Source organism: Lathyrus oleraceus, chromosome 2, assembly GCF_024323335.1.
Source record: "Lathyrus oleraceus cultivar Zhongwan6 chromosome 2, CAAS_Psat_ZW6_1.0, whole genome shotgun sequence".
NCBI classification, from domain to species: Eukaryota; Viridiplantae; Streptophyta; class Magnoliopsida; order Fabales; family Fabaceae; genus Lathyrus; species Lathyrus oleraceus.
In genome coordinates, this window is record NC_066580.1 from 34,062,872 (window position 1) to 34,076,643 (window position 13,772).

A 13,772-nucleotide genomic window follows, 5' to 3' on the forward strand; every position below is an offset into this window, starting at 1 on the left:
ATCTATGTTATGTTATGTAGATGATGCAAATGTTATGTTATGTGTATGTTTCTCTTCAGTTTCACAAATTTTTTTTTGTTATGTTTCTTGTTTCTGTGTAGGGTTTTGTAAGACCTGATAATTTTCTTCTATAGTAAAGATTAATATTTTATTTTACATATTAAAACATCTTAATCCCAAAATTTATAAAATAATTTTACAATGTTGGTACTTATTTAATTGAGAGATAAAAATTAATAGGTCTAAATGATGTTATCTTTATGTAGTATTGTTTTGAGACGGTATGTAACTTTGTTACAGTAATAGTATAAAGAAGAAAATAAAATCATTATTAAAAATTATTTCATGTTCGACGACACATATTATTCACGTAATACATTTCTATATAAATCTAATATATTCATTGAATAATTATTAGTATTTATTTTTTAAATAAACGTGGCCATAATCCACTAGTTTTGAGGCACTGAGTAAATAAATGTGGAAAATAATATTGCGATCAAAAGGCACACATTAAGATAAAATACTTCTATCAAATACAATTGAAAAAAGTGTTCGTAATACAAATTAATTCTTAAAACAATGAAAATAATAACTAAAGAAATAAAACTCACATTATAATTATAATCACTGAAAGCTAATTTTTTATTGTCTAGCATCCTTCATAAGTCCTTGGGAGGAAAGTTTTTTTGTGAATGTGTTCACCAAAGAGGAACGCATTCAGATAGCAACCAAGGTGAAAAGATCTCAAACTGAGGCTCCTCAAATGATAGATCTGGATTTTGAAGATACTGGTTAGAATGCATTTCTTTTGGAAATGGATAATCCATATCTAGATTGTCTGAATGATGTTGTGGAATTGGAGGAAAATCTTCAAAAAACATCTGATTTGATAGATCTGGATTTTGAAGATACTTGTTAGAACGCATTTCTTTTGGAACCATATCTAGATTGTCTGGATGATGTTGTGGAATTGGAGGAAAATCTTCAAAAAGCATCTGATTTGATAGATCTGGATTTTGAAGATACTTGTTAGAACACATTTCTTTTGGAACCATATCTAGATTGTCTGGATGATGTTGTGGAATTGGAGGAAAATCTTCAAAAAACATCTGATTTGATAGATCTGGATTTTGAAGATACTTGTTAGAACGCATTTCTTTTGGAACCATATCTAGATTGTCTGGATGATGTTGTGGAATTGGAGGAAAATCTTCAAAAAGCATCTGATTTGATAGATCTGGATTTTGAAGATACTTGTTAGAATGTATTTCTTTTGGAAATGGGTAATCCATATTTAGATTGTCCGGATAATATTCTGAAATTGGAGGAAAATCTCGATCAAAAGACATATTACCTGATGGAAATGGTGCGAGTCTAGGAGAAGACCTGTTAGCATTCATAATATAAATTATAATGTTAGTCTTGAAATAGATTAATGTAATTATAAATTTTAAAAAGAAAAAAAAACATTAAATTGTCTACTCACTTATCATCCAATGTTGGGACAACATGATTGTAGAGCATACTTGAATCATCAGCCAACGTTGGAAATTGTTGAAAGTTGTTGATATTTTTGTCACCATAATTTTGATCAAGAAGATAGTTACCCTGTAGAGTATGTACTTGATGATCAAATTCCATTCTTGGTAGAGCCGTTTCTGCTTCTTCTTGGGAGGCATTATTTTGTCCAACATTCTTATTCAACTCATAAACTTGGTTTATCCTTTCTCGAATGAGGTGCTTTCTAGAGTTTTTTAAACTTCTTTTTTTTGAATTAATAAAATTCTTTAACTCGTTATCGGTTCTTCCCGGAAACTGTGCAACAAAAGAAATCCAAAATAAGTAGACTTCATGCAAAAAAATTATTACCAAAAAAACCTTATTTTTAGATAACATAAAAAAAAATCATTACAATTATAGAAAGTCTAATAAGCTTTAATTTTTTTTTAAAAAAGTTATTTTTTTTCCCAAGAGTGAAGCATGAACAAACCAACCTGTGAAACCATTTGACACCATTTGGATCCTAACTCATTATAGAGATGAACAAGTTTTCGCCCTTCTTCTTCATTGAACGAACACTTTTTCAAAATTGGATTTAAATGATTTAACCATCTTAATCGACAACTTCTTCCATCTCGAGCGAGCTTTGTTTTCTTTCTTAGAGAATCCCACTTTCCAATTCCATATTTAATCACATATTCTCTTAATACTTGATCCTCTTCACTAGACCATGTTCCTTTTCTTAACGCAATATTTCCAGTTTCATTAGATTGATTGCATTTTTTTTGTTGCAAAGAAGAAGACGCCATGATTTTAGAAAATGCGATTTTTAACTACGTGAATAATAGTGTCAGTATGTTGAAATATATAAGAGAGTGTGTGTGTCTTAGTTTGAAAAAAAATCATTATAAGTCCATCTTTTTATTTTAACTCCTACTTTTCTTAACCAAATCAATTACCTACTATGGAAGACAAAACTTTTTATTTTAACGTCGCTTTAGAAGTGGGATGCGATTAACGTCGCTTTAGAAGTGCCACCTTTTTATTTTAATTTAATAAGTTTAGTCCTCATTTTTCTATAACAAAAAAAACTTGTTAGTTTTTTTTTCTTTTTTTAAAATAACTTTTTTATATATCTACATTATAATTTTTTTTATAAATAAATCCAAATAAGTTATTTACAAATATTATTTTATTATTTATATTTTAAAATATTATAATAAATATTACAATTTTATTGGATTTACATTACAACATATATAAATTAAATTATAAACTAGCTCATTGATAGCTATGTAAGGATATTATATTGTAGTAATGCAAATTCTAATCCACGATATTCCAAATATTTATCTTAAAATAGTAAAAATGTGTTCGAGTTTGGGTTTGTATTTTTCTCAATTTTAAAATACGGATATGAGATGAATAATGACAACATTAATCATGAAGTTTCTCATTACGATGATGAAATCAAGGAGAAAACCAGAAATGTAGAAAAAATGGGAACAAATGAAGATATCTCATTGATTGAAGAAAGTTAGTTATTTGATATATTCAAAGGAAAGACCTGGTAGTTAAGAGATAAAGTAGCTTTCCAACTAATCTTCTATAGTTGAGAATATATTCAAAAGACTCGGTTGTGTTCTGATGCAACTTGAAAGATGGATCAATAGGAGTTTTGTCCGGTTTAGACTTAAGGAGACATGTGTCTTTCAACACATTCAAGAAATACTTTCTTTGACAAATAATAATTTCAATTTTGGAATGAGAAACTTCTATTATTATGAAGTACTTTAACTTGCCAAGATATTTGATTTTAAATTCAACATCAAGTGTAGTTTTCAATCTATAAATTTCATCCATGGAGTTCTCAACCAAAATGATATCATTCACACACATTGTAGTGCACTGAAATATGGACCATTATTGGGTGCGAAAAGGGAATAATCTCAACCAAATTACTTATATCATTAATTAACTAAGAATGATGTTAATTTCATACCATTTTCAATTGCCTTGCCTTAAACCATAGAGTGACTTCAACAATTTGCATACTTGATTTGACTTTGGACTAGTAACACCTTGTGGCACTAATGTGTATACATCTTCATGTAAATCTCCATGTATAAATACATTATGTATTTCCAATTGATGCAACTTTTTGGAATTTATGGAAATTCTGAATAAAATTAAGAATACTTGAAAAATTTTAGTCAGTCGATTTCTTTGAAAACTGATGTAAGATCCTAATTTTGACCCTAAGATCCCTCATGGCTGATGACACTGAAATTCACCGTATTTTCGACTCCGATTTCGCATGCATTTTAGTAGTTTTATTGTCATTTTGTTGTTTTATTACTATGTTTCTCTTTGTTTTTAGGTTTTTACTTTAATCGGAGCCCCGATCGAGAAAAGGAGTGAAAAAGAGCTAAAAACCCTAAAATTCAGTATTTTGTACTTGTAGCTCCCACTGTGGCTGGCGCCATAGACCCTGCCATGACGTGTCCTAGCTCAACTTCCCTCAACTGCCACGTTCCCCACTACTTCCACTAAGGCGCCTCAGATTGGCCTTGTGGCGGGCGCCATGGCCTTGTGGCGGACGCCACAAGAGGAAAAGTTTTCCCTCCCATTTTCAAGTTGAAGGGCATCCTTGTCATTTCCCTCATTTTACTCTCCTATGAATAGAGACTCGAAATCACTTGTTCAAGCATCCAAACTTAGAGCAGAGGAAGATCCAAACTTAGAACAAAGGCAAACTCATAGCAAAATTTGTCTCACTTAGGCATGTATTCAGTATTTTAAAGTGGTAATCACTTCGCATTGGGGTGTTACCACAATTGTGTAATCGAGTTTTGTGATTGAGTCTGTAATCGAGTTTGGAGCACTTTGGAAGGAAGTTAATTCTGCCGCCATTTTCATTTCCGCTTTGCATTTTATTCAATCCTTCGATTGGAGCAGGTTTTTATTACTTTGCCTTTATCTATTTTAATTTCCCGCACTCGCTTTACTTTATTTAATTCCCGCACTCGCTTTACTTTATTTATTTCCCGCACTCGCTTTACTTTATTTATTTCCCGCACTCGCTTTACTTTTATTTATTTCTCGCACTCGCTTTACTTTTATTTATTTCTCGCACTCGCTTTACTTTTATTTATTTCTCGCACTCGCACTACTTTTATTTATTTTCCGCACTCGCACTACTTTTATTTATTTTCCACACTCGCACTACTTTTATTTATTTTCCGCACCCGCACTACTTTTATTTAAATTAATGCACCTTTACTTTACCATGTCTAACTAAACCTATAAGGTTAGAATGTAAGGATCGTAATTGAACCGATAATCCGTACAAATGTTCGTAGAAATACTTAAGGGCTATTTTAACTTTCAACTTAAGTTTTCCCGCATTTAATTTCCGTTGGGTAAGATCGAAAGCCGTCCAACGTCTTTTTAAACTTAATTGTTTCTAACTATTTCAAAAACAGCGAAAGCGCTTTGTTTAGTTCATTAGGAATTTTTAACTTAAGAAGAAAAGAGATTTTAAAATTATTTTCGGACACGTTTATAAGTTTAGAGTCTGGTTCCTGAGAACCTCTTTTGGTTAAGAAGTCCAGGTTAAAATACTTTACAACTTAGTCAAGATACTATATTTCTTAAAAATAGGTTTACTACTCTAACGCAATGCGCGCCTTTTTATAAGTGACAATAAGAGGGTTTGATTAGGGAGTACAACTCGGTTCTGAATACGCGAAAGCGACAGTTCCTGTTAAATTAGTTCTTTTCAAAGTAGGAAACACTACCCATAGGTAGTTCTACTAGCAAGTACTTGGATTATTAATTGATTATGTGAATTATATTCGACCCTGTCTTTATTAATTGAACTTTATTCAACACTTTACTTTTCATTGCACACTCTAAAAACACCTATTTTGATTGCCTTTGATAAACATCATAACAATAGATAACGATAGATTGACACTTGGTCTCTGTGGATTCGACAACCTTTTATATTACTCCGACGCGTTCGTATACTTGCGAAAACCCACGCATCAATGGCATCATATCATTGCTCATTGCCTTGCCTCAAGGATCATAGCATCTTGGCTCCTTAACCCTAGGGTGGGACTTGTGTGAGTTGGTTTGAGACCACCAAGCATGCTTGAATTGTATATTATTTCTTTTCTTATTTTGTTTACTAACCAAAAGCAAAAAAATATGTCACTAACATCTTTTGTATTGTAGCTTGAGCAATCATAAGATCTAAGGCTCCTAAGAGGCCCCTATGCATTGATATGGCCAGAGGAAGTTGAAAGCAAGCATGAAAATGGTTCCCAAAGCTCTCAATCATCATACATGCCTACCAAGTATCTCAATTTGTCAATTTGATCAAAGCAAACCAAAGGGCTTGAGGATTGTTTCCCAAGGAAACCCTAATTCATTTGTGCATTGACTGTGCCTTGCTCATGAAGCAACCTTAACCCATGATCAAATATAATCAAGGGAAGTTCTTTCATTCATCATTGCATGCATATTTGAACTTATTTGAGTGTCCTCAATCATTCATTCATCAGGATTTGAAGTATGGACTTGAGAAGTTGATCAGTCAATTCACCTGACTATTTTGAAATCCACTGAGACCCAACATTTGATGTGTTTGTTAAATAAAGATGACTCCAAGAGAAAAAATGTTCTTAAGAACCATATGAACAACTTTCATGTTCATAAAAATTTTATTTGAATCTTGGAAGGTCATCATTCATTTCCAAACATTATAGGTCATTTTGACTGAAACCCTAATTTTGGGTCAGCTTCCCAAGGACCTAACTCATTCATTTTTCATTATTTTGAGGTGGGATCAAATGCATTGAAAATTTTAAGATGTCTAGTTCATTTTTTATGTTAAACAAATTTTCATAATCCTAAAGAAGTACATGTGATAATACAAAACATTATAGGTCACTTTGGACCAAAGTCATTGAAATGTGAAAAAGTCCAACTTCAAGTGCCCATAACTTTCTCATAAAAAATCCAAATGATTCAAAATTTGAGTCCAAATTTATTTTCTTGAAAATATATATAACTTTTATGTTGGAGGTTTTGTCATATGGAGCTTTTATCATTGAAACAGAAGGGCTTGAAGTTGGTACATTTTGGCAAAATTCACATGAACATGTTTTGCACCTTGAACTTTATGACCAATTTTCATTAATTTACCAATTCCAAATGGAGTTTTGTTCAACATAACAATTGTTCCTCATGTCAAGACATTTCCAACCATTACCCACAAGGCCATGTTTCATTTTGGTAAGAGGTATTTTCGAAGAGGAGAAAGTTTGGGTGCAATTATGGAAACCATGTTCAAACTTCATGCACACTCCAAATCATTCACATGTACACGTCCATTTCATTTCAATTACACTTCAGCATGCCAAATCAATTGGATTTGGGCCCTCCATGCGCCTCTACAGGCCCATGCATGGAGGCCCAAATCACACATGCACATGAAATTCCCATGATTTGCATTGCATGTTGCTATAAATAGAGCTGCTTGGCTTCATTCAAAATCAACCTCAAGGCGTCTTAGATGTTGCAGAACTCAATCCAAACCTCACTCTAAAGGAATTTTGCTCTTTCACTTGAATTTTTCAGATCCAATTTTCAACTTCATTGGTTGATTATTGGACTCTAATTCCTTAGCCTTGCCTTATTTCCATCTGAAGAACAGGCTGCTATCAAGAATTGTGAAGGATCGTGCTCCATAGATCTGCATTTTGAAGGTTGATGCTCAAACTTTTTTCAATCGAAAACCGTCTTTCTGCTACTGTCTGTAGCGGCTACTACGACCATATGTAATAGGCGTCTGATCTTTGTATGGGAAGCGCCTCAAGGCTACTATGGCCCATAGCAGCTGCTAAGGACGGTCGTATTAGATCCCTGAATTTTGTATGAAGAAAAATCCTTTTTCTGAATTTTGTTGTATTGTGTTCCTCTTGATCCCTTTTTTTCCTAGAACACTCTTTTGAGCCTGAAATCAGAGAAAACATGCAACCAAGCTTAAAATAAGATAAAAACATATATTAAAAGGACAAAAGAGAAATAAAAACAACTAACAAACCGGTGCAAAAAATTGTTTATCATTTTCAGAGCAATTTTGTTGATATTTGAAGAGTTGGGATCACATGTTTCCTCTTCCAAACCGACTCCATCATGAATCATAACGTTTGCGATCGGATCCCCATATGGCTACCGAGTATGTTGCCTTCTGCAGTCTAACATATGTTGAAACACTTTAGTGAAAAGTTGGTCTTGATGTTATTGTCTAGAAGCCAAGTAACCACAAAATCATTCGTCTAACAGTTGCTTGTGGTAACCTTCCTCGAGATAATCACATGGGTGATCACATAGAAATTGAGACAACATGTCACAATCATATATTCCATTGTGTGAGAGACCCTATGACATGTAGCTGGTTCAGAAAGAAGGGATTGTGTGGTAGAGTGAAGATTGGAATTTTCAAAGTTATTTGAAGCATCATAATAGTAGAGAGACCCACAAGAGGGTAGACCAACAATTCACCCAAACTCTTCAATTGAGAGAGATTAAAATTTTACATACCTAAGAAGTAATAACCATTTATTTGTATGTGAGCTTTGAGTAGAATATTTTTACCCGCCTTGGATACACTATTTTTGGTTTATTGCAGATGATTTCTTTGAGTTTAGTTTGGTTGAATGCATAAAAAAAATTCAAAATTTTTAAAATAGATATCATCGACAAAGAGCAGTTTAAGAACAAAGTGATTGAAAAAAATACTTGTTGAAAGAGTTATCTTGAACCGATGATGAGAAGTAATCAAACTCAAAGGTTGCAAGAAGAGGTTTTGATTCTCTTGAGTGCCATAGGTGATGATGGTATAGCTCACAATAAATAGTAACAATAAATAGTAAAGGAAAACAAATAACAAGTACGATAAAAGAAGAAAATTTAAGTGATGAAAGAAAGAGGAAAGTAGAATGACCTCTTATAGGAGGTTTCTAATCAATTAGATCCTACCCTAATCGATTAGGAGCTTTAATACAATTGATTAAATGATTGATTGTTGAAATGAATAGACTTTTGAAGTCTTATCGATTACAATACATAGAATTTGAATTTTCAACTAAATATTTGTTATAACTCTAGTGTGCATTGAAAGTTCTCTATGATTTTTGCATTTTATTTTTTTTATTTTGATAACTATATTTTCATATATATGATAGGTTTCCAGATTAGTATGATGCAGGATGAAAATAAAGCTTTAATATGCTGCATTTTTTATTGACATAATTGCATATATTCCATTACATAAATTTACTGATTTAGGCAAAGACTATCATTCGATGAAAGGTTACTATATAAATGTCAATATAAAATCAATTGTTTCCATGTGGTTACTAAAAATATCAATAAATAATTTATCTAATAAAAGTTATTCAAAAATTTTAACTAATTGAACAATACTCCATAGGATTTTTAATTAGTTTTTCTAGATTAAGATCGGCCGAAATCAATTCAACTTCGATCCTAGAGATTAATTCTTCAAGCCTAATAGAACCACAATAAGCATTCAAATCCAAAATATCATAGTTGCAAGAACATTCATCGGTCTCTTTTCATAATAGACAAACATTTAAATAATTCTCAAATTAATAACAAAAGTAGTAGTAGATAATTACCAATGATACTCCATTTCAAATACACAACTCAAACACATAATCAAATAGAATAAAACACATTTTTTAGTCAAACCCTCTTTCTTTAGGGCTTGAATATGAATTCTTTTATGGCCACCTAATGCTTTTCCACTACTAGAATAATCACGTGAGTTTTTGAACTTGTTGATCCTTCTTCATGATGACTTTTTGTTGTTTGTTTGTTGCATTAAATATAAAAAAAAATTGTAACTTTTTGTTGTTTGTTTGTTGCATTTTTTTTGGCCGCTTTCAGTGGAAAATAAATAGAAGTTTTGTTCAATCAAAGGTCCGACTTATCAAAGCCTCTAATCTTTAGTTCTCTTTCTATAATTCATATTAATGATTTCTCCAATTTTTTTCTTAAACTCTATTAAGTTGACCATATTAAATGAATGTTTTGCATCACTAGACTATAATATATATTAGACTCTCCAATATATATAGGATTTGCTTCACCAACAAAAAAAAAGTGAATATTATATATATATATATATATATATATATATATATATATATATATATATATATATATATATATATATATATATATATATATATATATATATATATATATATATATATATATATATATATATATATATATATCATTTTTCATTTTCACTTGGCAATTTCTAATGGTTGTAGCATATTGTTGAGAATGTAGTAAATATGAGTAGTGTAGGTAATAGTCCCTCATTGATTGGAAATGTGTGGAGACTTTAGCATTTATAAGTGAGAAAACTTATTCATCTATCACTTTAAGGTTTTTGGTGAAAATGTTGTGCGTCTCTCACAAAGATGTTGCTCTAAAAGAAGAAGTCTCACAATGTTCAATGCTCCCTATTGAAAAATTCCCCTAACATATGATATCATGAGCCTTTGGTTCGAGAAAGGGACCGACTTACTTGTATTGAAAGTCAAGGGTGCCACAAGGATGGTGAGTGAGAAACGTTCAGTTGAAAAGTATTAACGGCGCCACAATGGTGGTGAGTAAGAAATGTTTCGTGCGTTACAAGAGTTTGTGGAAGTAAGAAGAGCTTCCACTTGAGGGGGAGTATTGTGGACTCACACTTGAGGGGGAGTGTTAAGAATGTAGCAAGTGTGAGTAGTGTGGGTATTAGTCCCACATTGGTTGGAAATGTGGAGACTTGAGCATTTATAAGTGAGAGAGCCCATTCACCTATCACCTTAAGGTTTTGGATTTTATATGTGGTGTGTCTCTCACAAAGGTTTTGCTCTAAAAGAAGAAGTCTCACAATGTTCAATGCTCCCTAGTGAAAAACTGCCCCAACACATATCACCCGACCTCTGTTGCTCAATTTTCACTTGTTGACAAACCAAACATTTGGCCACATATACTGCAATGTCTTTTTTTCATCCCAGACCACCATAAACTATTCTTCAAATCTTGGTACATCTTCAAAGAACTATGGTGAATGGTGAATTCATCCTTAGAGACTTTGTCGTACCCCAAAATTTATCCTACCATGTACAACTTTTATCTGGTCCATGACCCTACTACACATGCATACATTCATCTTTTCATCACCATATTTGCATTAGCATTCACAACCAAATGCATGTTACATGGACTAAAAGCATGGTGATTATACCTGAGGAAAACTAGGGTTTTCCTGATGTCACTTCAAATTAAAATATAATATAGCCAAAAAAATTACAAATTTGGATTCTGGTAACCGGTTACCCAAATCATGGTAACTGGTTACACCTATTCTTAACAAACATCCAAGGCTAATTTCTGCATGGGTAACCGGTTACCCAAATTATGGTAACCGATTATACCTGCTCTTAACAGGCCTTCAGCGTTAACTTTCGTATGGGTAACTGGTTACCCAAATCATGGTAACCGGTTACACCTGCACATATAACAACGATAACTTTCATTTTTTTTCCACAAGTAAACCCAAAACTTCACACACACCAACCCATGTGTTTGCCCTATAAATAGAACACCATCACCCCTTGTTTTTCTAAGCTAGCAGTCCCTAAAAATTCTTCCAAAATCACATTCAAGCTCTCTCTTTAAACCTAAACCAAACTCACACAACTACCCCTTCTCAAACAACCACTCACAACTTTCTTCTCATTTCATTTTCTCCCGATCCTTCCATCCTCTACACTCACAACTCAGCTCCTTCCATAAAGTTTCAACCACAATTTTTTTCTAAACCTCTTGTTTCATTTTCAAAATCAACACTACAACAACTCAGTTTCGACATCACAAACTTGGTAACGATTGCAACTCAAGCTTATTAACGTTTTAGTTTTGTTTGTGTTTGAAAAATGGTATTTATTCATAGTGTGTTTCTTGAGAGGGATTTGAATCAAAAGTAAGACAGGTGAGTTGGTTGGTTTGAATTTTTGGGAATCATTTGAGAGGTAAAGAGATTGCTCTGGTGAAGTTAGTATGTGGAGGACCTGCTAGAGGAAGCGTGACGTGGGAGCTAGAGAGCTAGATGAGAGAGTCTTATCTAGAGCTGTTTGCGTCACGTAATTTTCGAAAGCGAAAATCTTTTTAAGTGGGAGAGAGTTATAATATTCCAACTTTAGTTATTTATTTTAATTGATATATATATATATAAATTTATTTTATTTATTTGAATGATATATGTGTTTTATTTGAAATATTGGTAATTTATTTAATTTAATTAATATTAGAGATACTTTAGAGTATGGAGAAAATAGAATTTTATTAAGGACTGAGTGGTGAATTAAGTAAGAACTGACGGTGTGGTCAAAGTGGAAGAAAAAAAATTAGAATATTATTTATTTAAATTAAATAGTAGAATTTTAAATTTTAGAAAAATAGTAAGAGTGAGGGGTGTGAAGACAATTGAGGGTGAAAGGAAAATTGGGATAACTAGGGTAAATAAATAGTAAAGTGAGGAAGAGTTTAATGAGATCGTGAAATTGAGAAAAGTTGGAAAAAGACGCAGAAAGCTAGAGCGATCATAGAAGGAAGAGAGGTGATCCCAAAGGCCAATAGTTCTTTAATATGCAATTTCGAGGTAAAAGGGAAACTATTCAAATGTGGGTGTTTATGCAGTCAGATAGTGAGAGATTCTTATCCTCCAATATTTTCTTCTAAATTATATATTTATGTTGTATGTTTGTGGCCAAAGGGTTTTCCTTAAACTCTTCTGATTGATTCTTGAGTATTATTGTATTGTTTTACTTGAATCCTTGTCAAATGCGTTATGCCTTGTATTGTTTTAGCCTTTTTACCTTATCGATGCATTGTTGTTGTATGATGCACTGTGATTACACTATAAGGCAAAATTATAATACTTGGACTATGGTATATAATTTATCTGTATTATTGGACAAAAGTTATTAAAAAGCCAGAAAACTCCAAATGGTCTTTTTTCTCTGAAAAATAAAATTAACAGGAAAAAATAAAAATAAAATAGATTCGGAGGAAAGAAGAAATGCGGTGGAGCATCAGTGGCGGCAGAAGCCGCGCATAATCATCAACGATAAAAGCAGAGCGGTAGCGCGATGTAGCGCCTGGTCGGGGGAAGGCAAGGCGCGTGATGAGAGGCTGAAGCAACACTAAAGTGCGCACGACACGAGGTCATAGCAGCGCGAGTGTGGTTCAATGTTAGAAACGGGACGCAACACAAAGGCGGTAGCTGCAATCAGCAAGAGCGTGCGGTGGCGCGGGCGGGTCGTTGACGGGCTGGTTCGACGGCGGTTTAACGGTTTCAAATTCCTTGTCCAATACATCGAGTAATTTTGAGTTCGGTGACCTTTCGTTGCCTTTTTGATAAATTTAAGAGTCAGATTTGTTACATTAGAGTTGATAGAGTTGTCAGAGTTATTTATGAGTTGTTTAGAGTTGAAGTTAAGGATATATGATACACATAAGTTGAGTTTGAAACCTTTTGGGCATTATAAGGCTGCTTTTTTAGTTATATTTTTATTTGTTTAACGTTGATAAGCCAAAAGAGTTAAAATTGAGTTTTTGAGTTATTTACAGTCAAACTATTGAGTTGTTTGAGGTAAAATTTGAGTAATCTAATAGGTCCATAGTTGTTTTGATAAGGCTAGAGTTTGTCCGTGAGTAATTATTTTTTTACCCATATTGTCGACTGACATGATAATAATTTTCCCTGTTAATGAGTATGTTTGAATATTATATGATTATATGAGTGAGTTATATCTGTATAATATGCTTTGAGTTAAGTAGTTCAAAGAGGAACTACATAGTTAGCCTTAGATTAGCAAAATTGTGGGTTTAGAGAGGAACCTTGTTACGTATGAGATGTGAATGTTTTTTTTTTGAGTATGAGTGTGTTTGAAATTTGTTGTTGATTTTCATGCACTCATGTATATCAGAGATAGTTAGGACTTCGGTCGACAAGGTCATGATTCAGGAGAGGAACCAATGACGGTCTCAGGTTCAGAGAGGAACCCAGTTCGGAGAGGAACTAGAGACATGGATATTTCAGTAACATAACTCTGACATCCAAACCTTAGTACCACATGCATATTGAGAAAGACTTAGCATTTCAT

At 32.8% G+C, this 13,772-nt stretch overlaps 1 protein-coding gene across 1 annotated transcript; it reads right to left on the reverse strand.

Moving 5' to 3' along the window:
- Nucleotides 1-701: 701 nt before the first annotated feature.
- LOC127121792 (transcription factor MYB35) lies at nt 702-2,312 on the reverse strand. The gene is made up of 3 exons (XM_051052229.1): nt 1,998-2,312; nt 1,490-1,818; nt 702-1,389 (listed from the first exon to the last, which is right to left on the reverse strand). The coding sequence occupies exons 1-3, from the start codon at nt 2,310-2,312 to the stop codon at nt 702-704; spliced, it is 1,332 nt and encodes a 443-aa protein (XP_050908186.1).
- Nucleotides 2,313-13,772: the final 11,460 nt, after the last annotated feature.

Bases quoted from the DNA above. Each gene is read 5' to 3' on its own strand.
- LOC127121792 (XM_051052229.1), bottom strand. From the start codon at position 2,312: ATGGCGTCTTCTTCTTTGCAACAAAAAAAATGCAATCAATCTAATGAA. The intron at 1,819-1,997 runs GTTGGTTTGTTC...TTTGTTGCACAG, and splicing joins GGTGTCAAATGGTTTCACAG to TTTCCGGGAAGAACCGATAA. The intron at 1,390-1,489 runs GTGAGTAGACAA...GAATGCTAACAG, and splicing joins GTCCCAACATTGGATGATAA to GTCTTCTCCTAGACTCGCAC.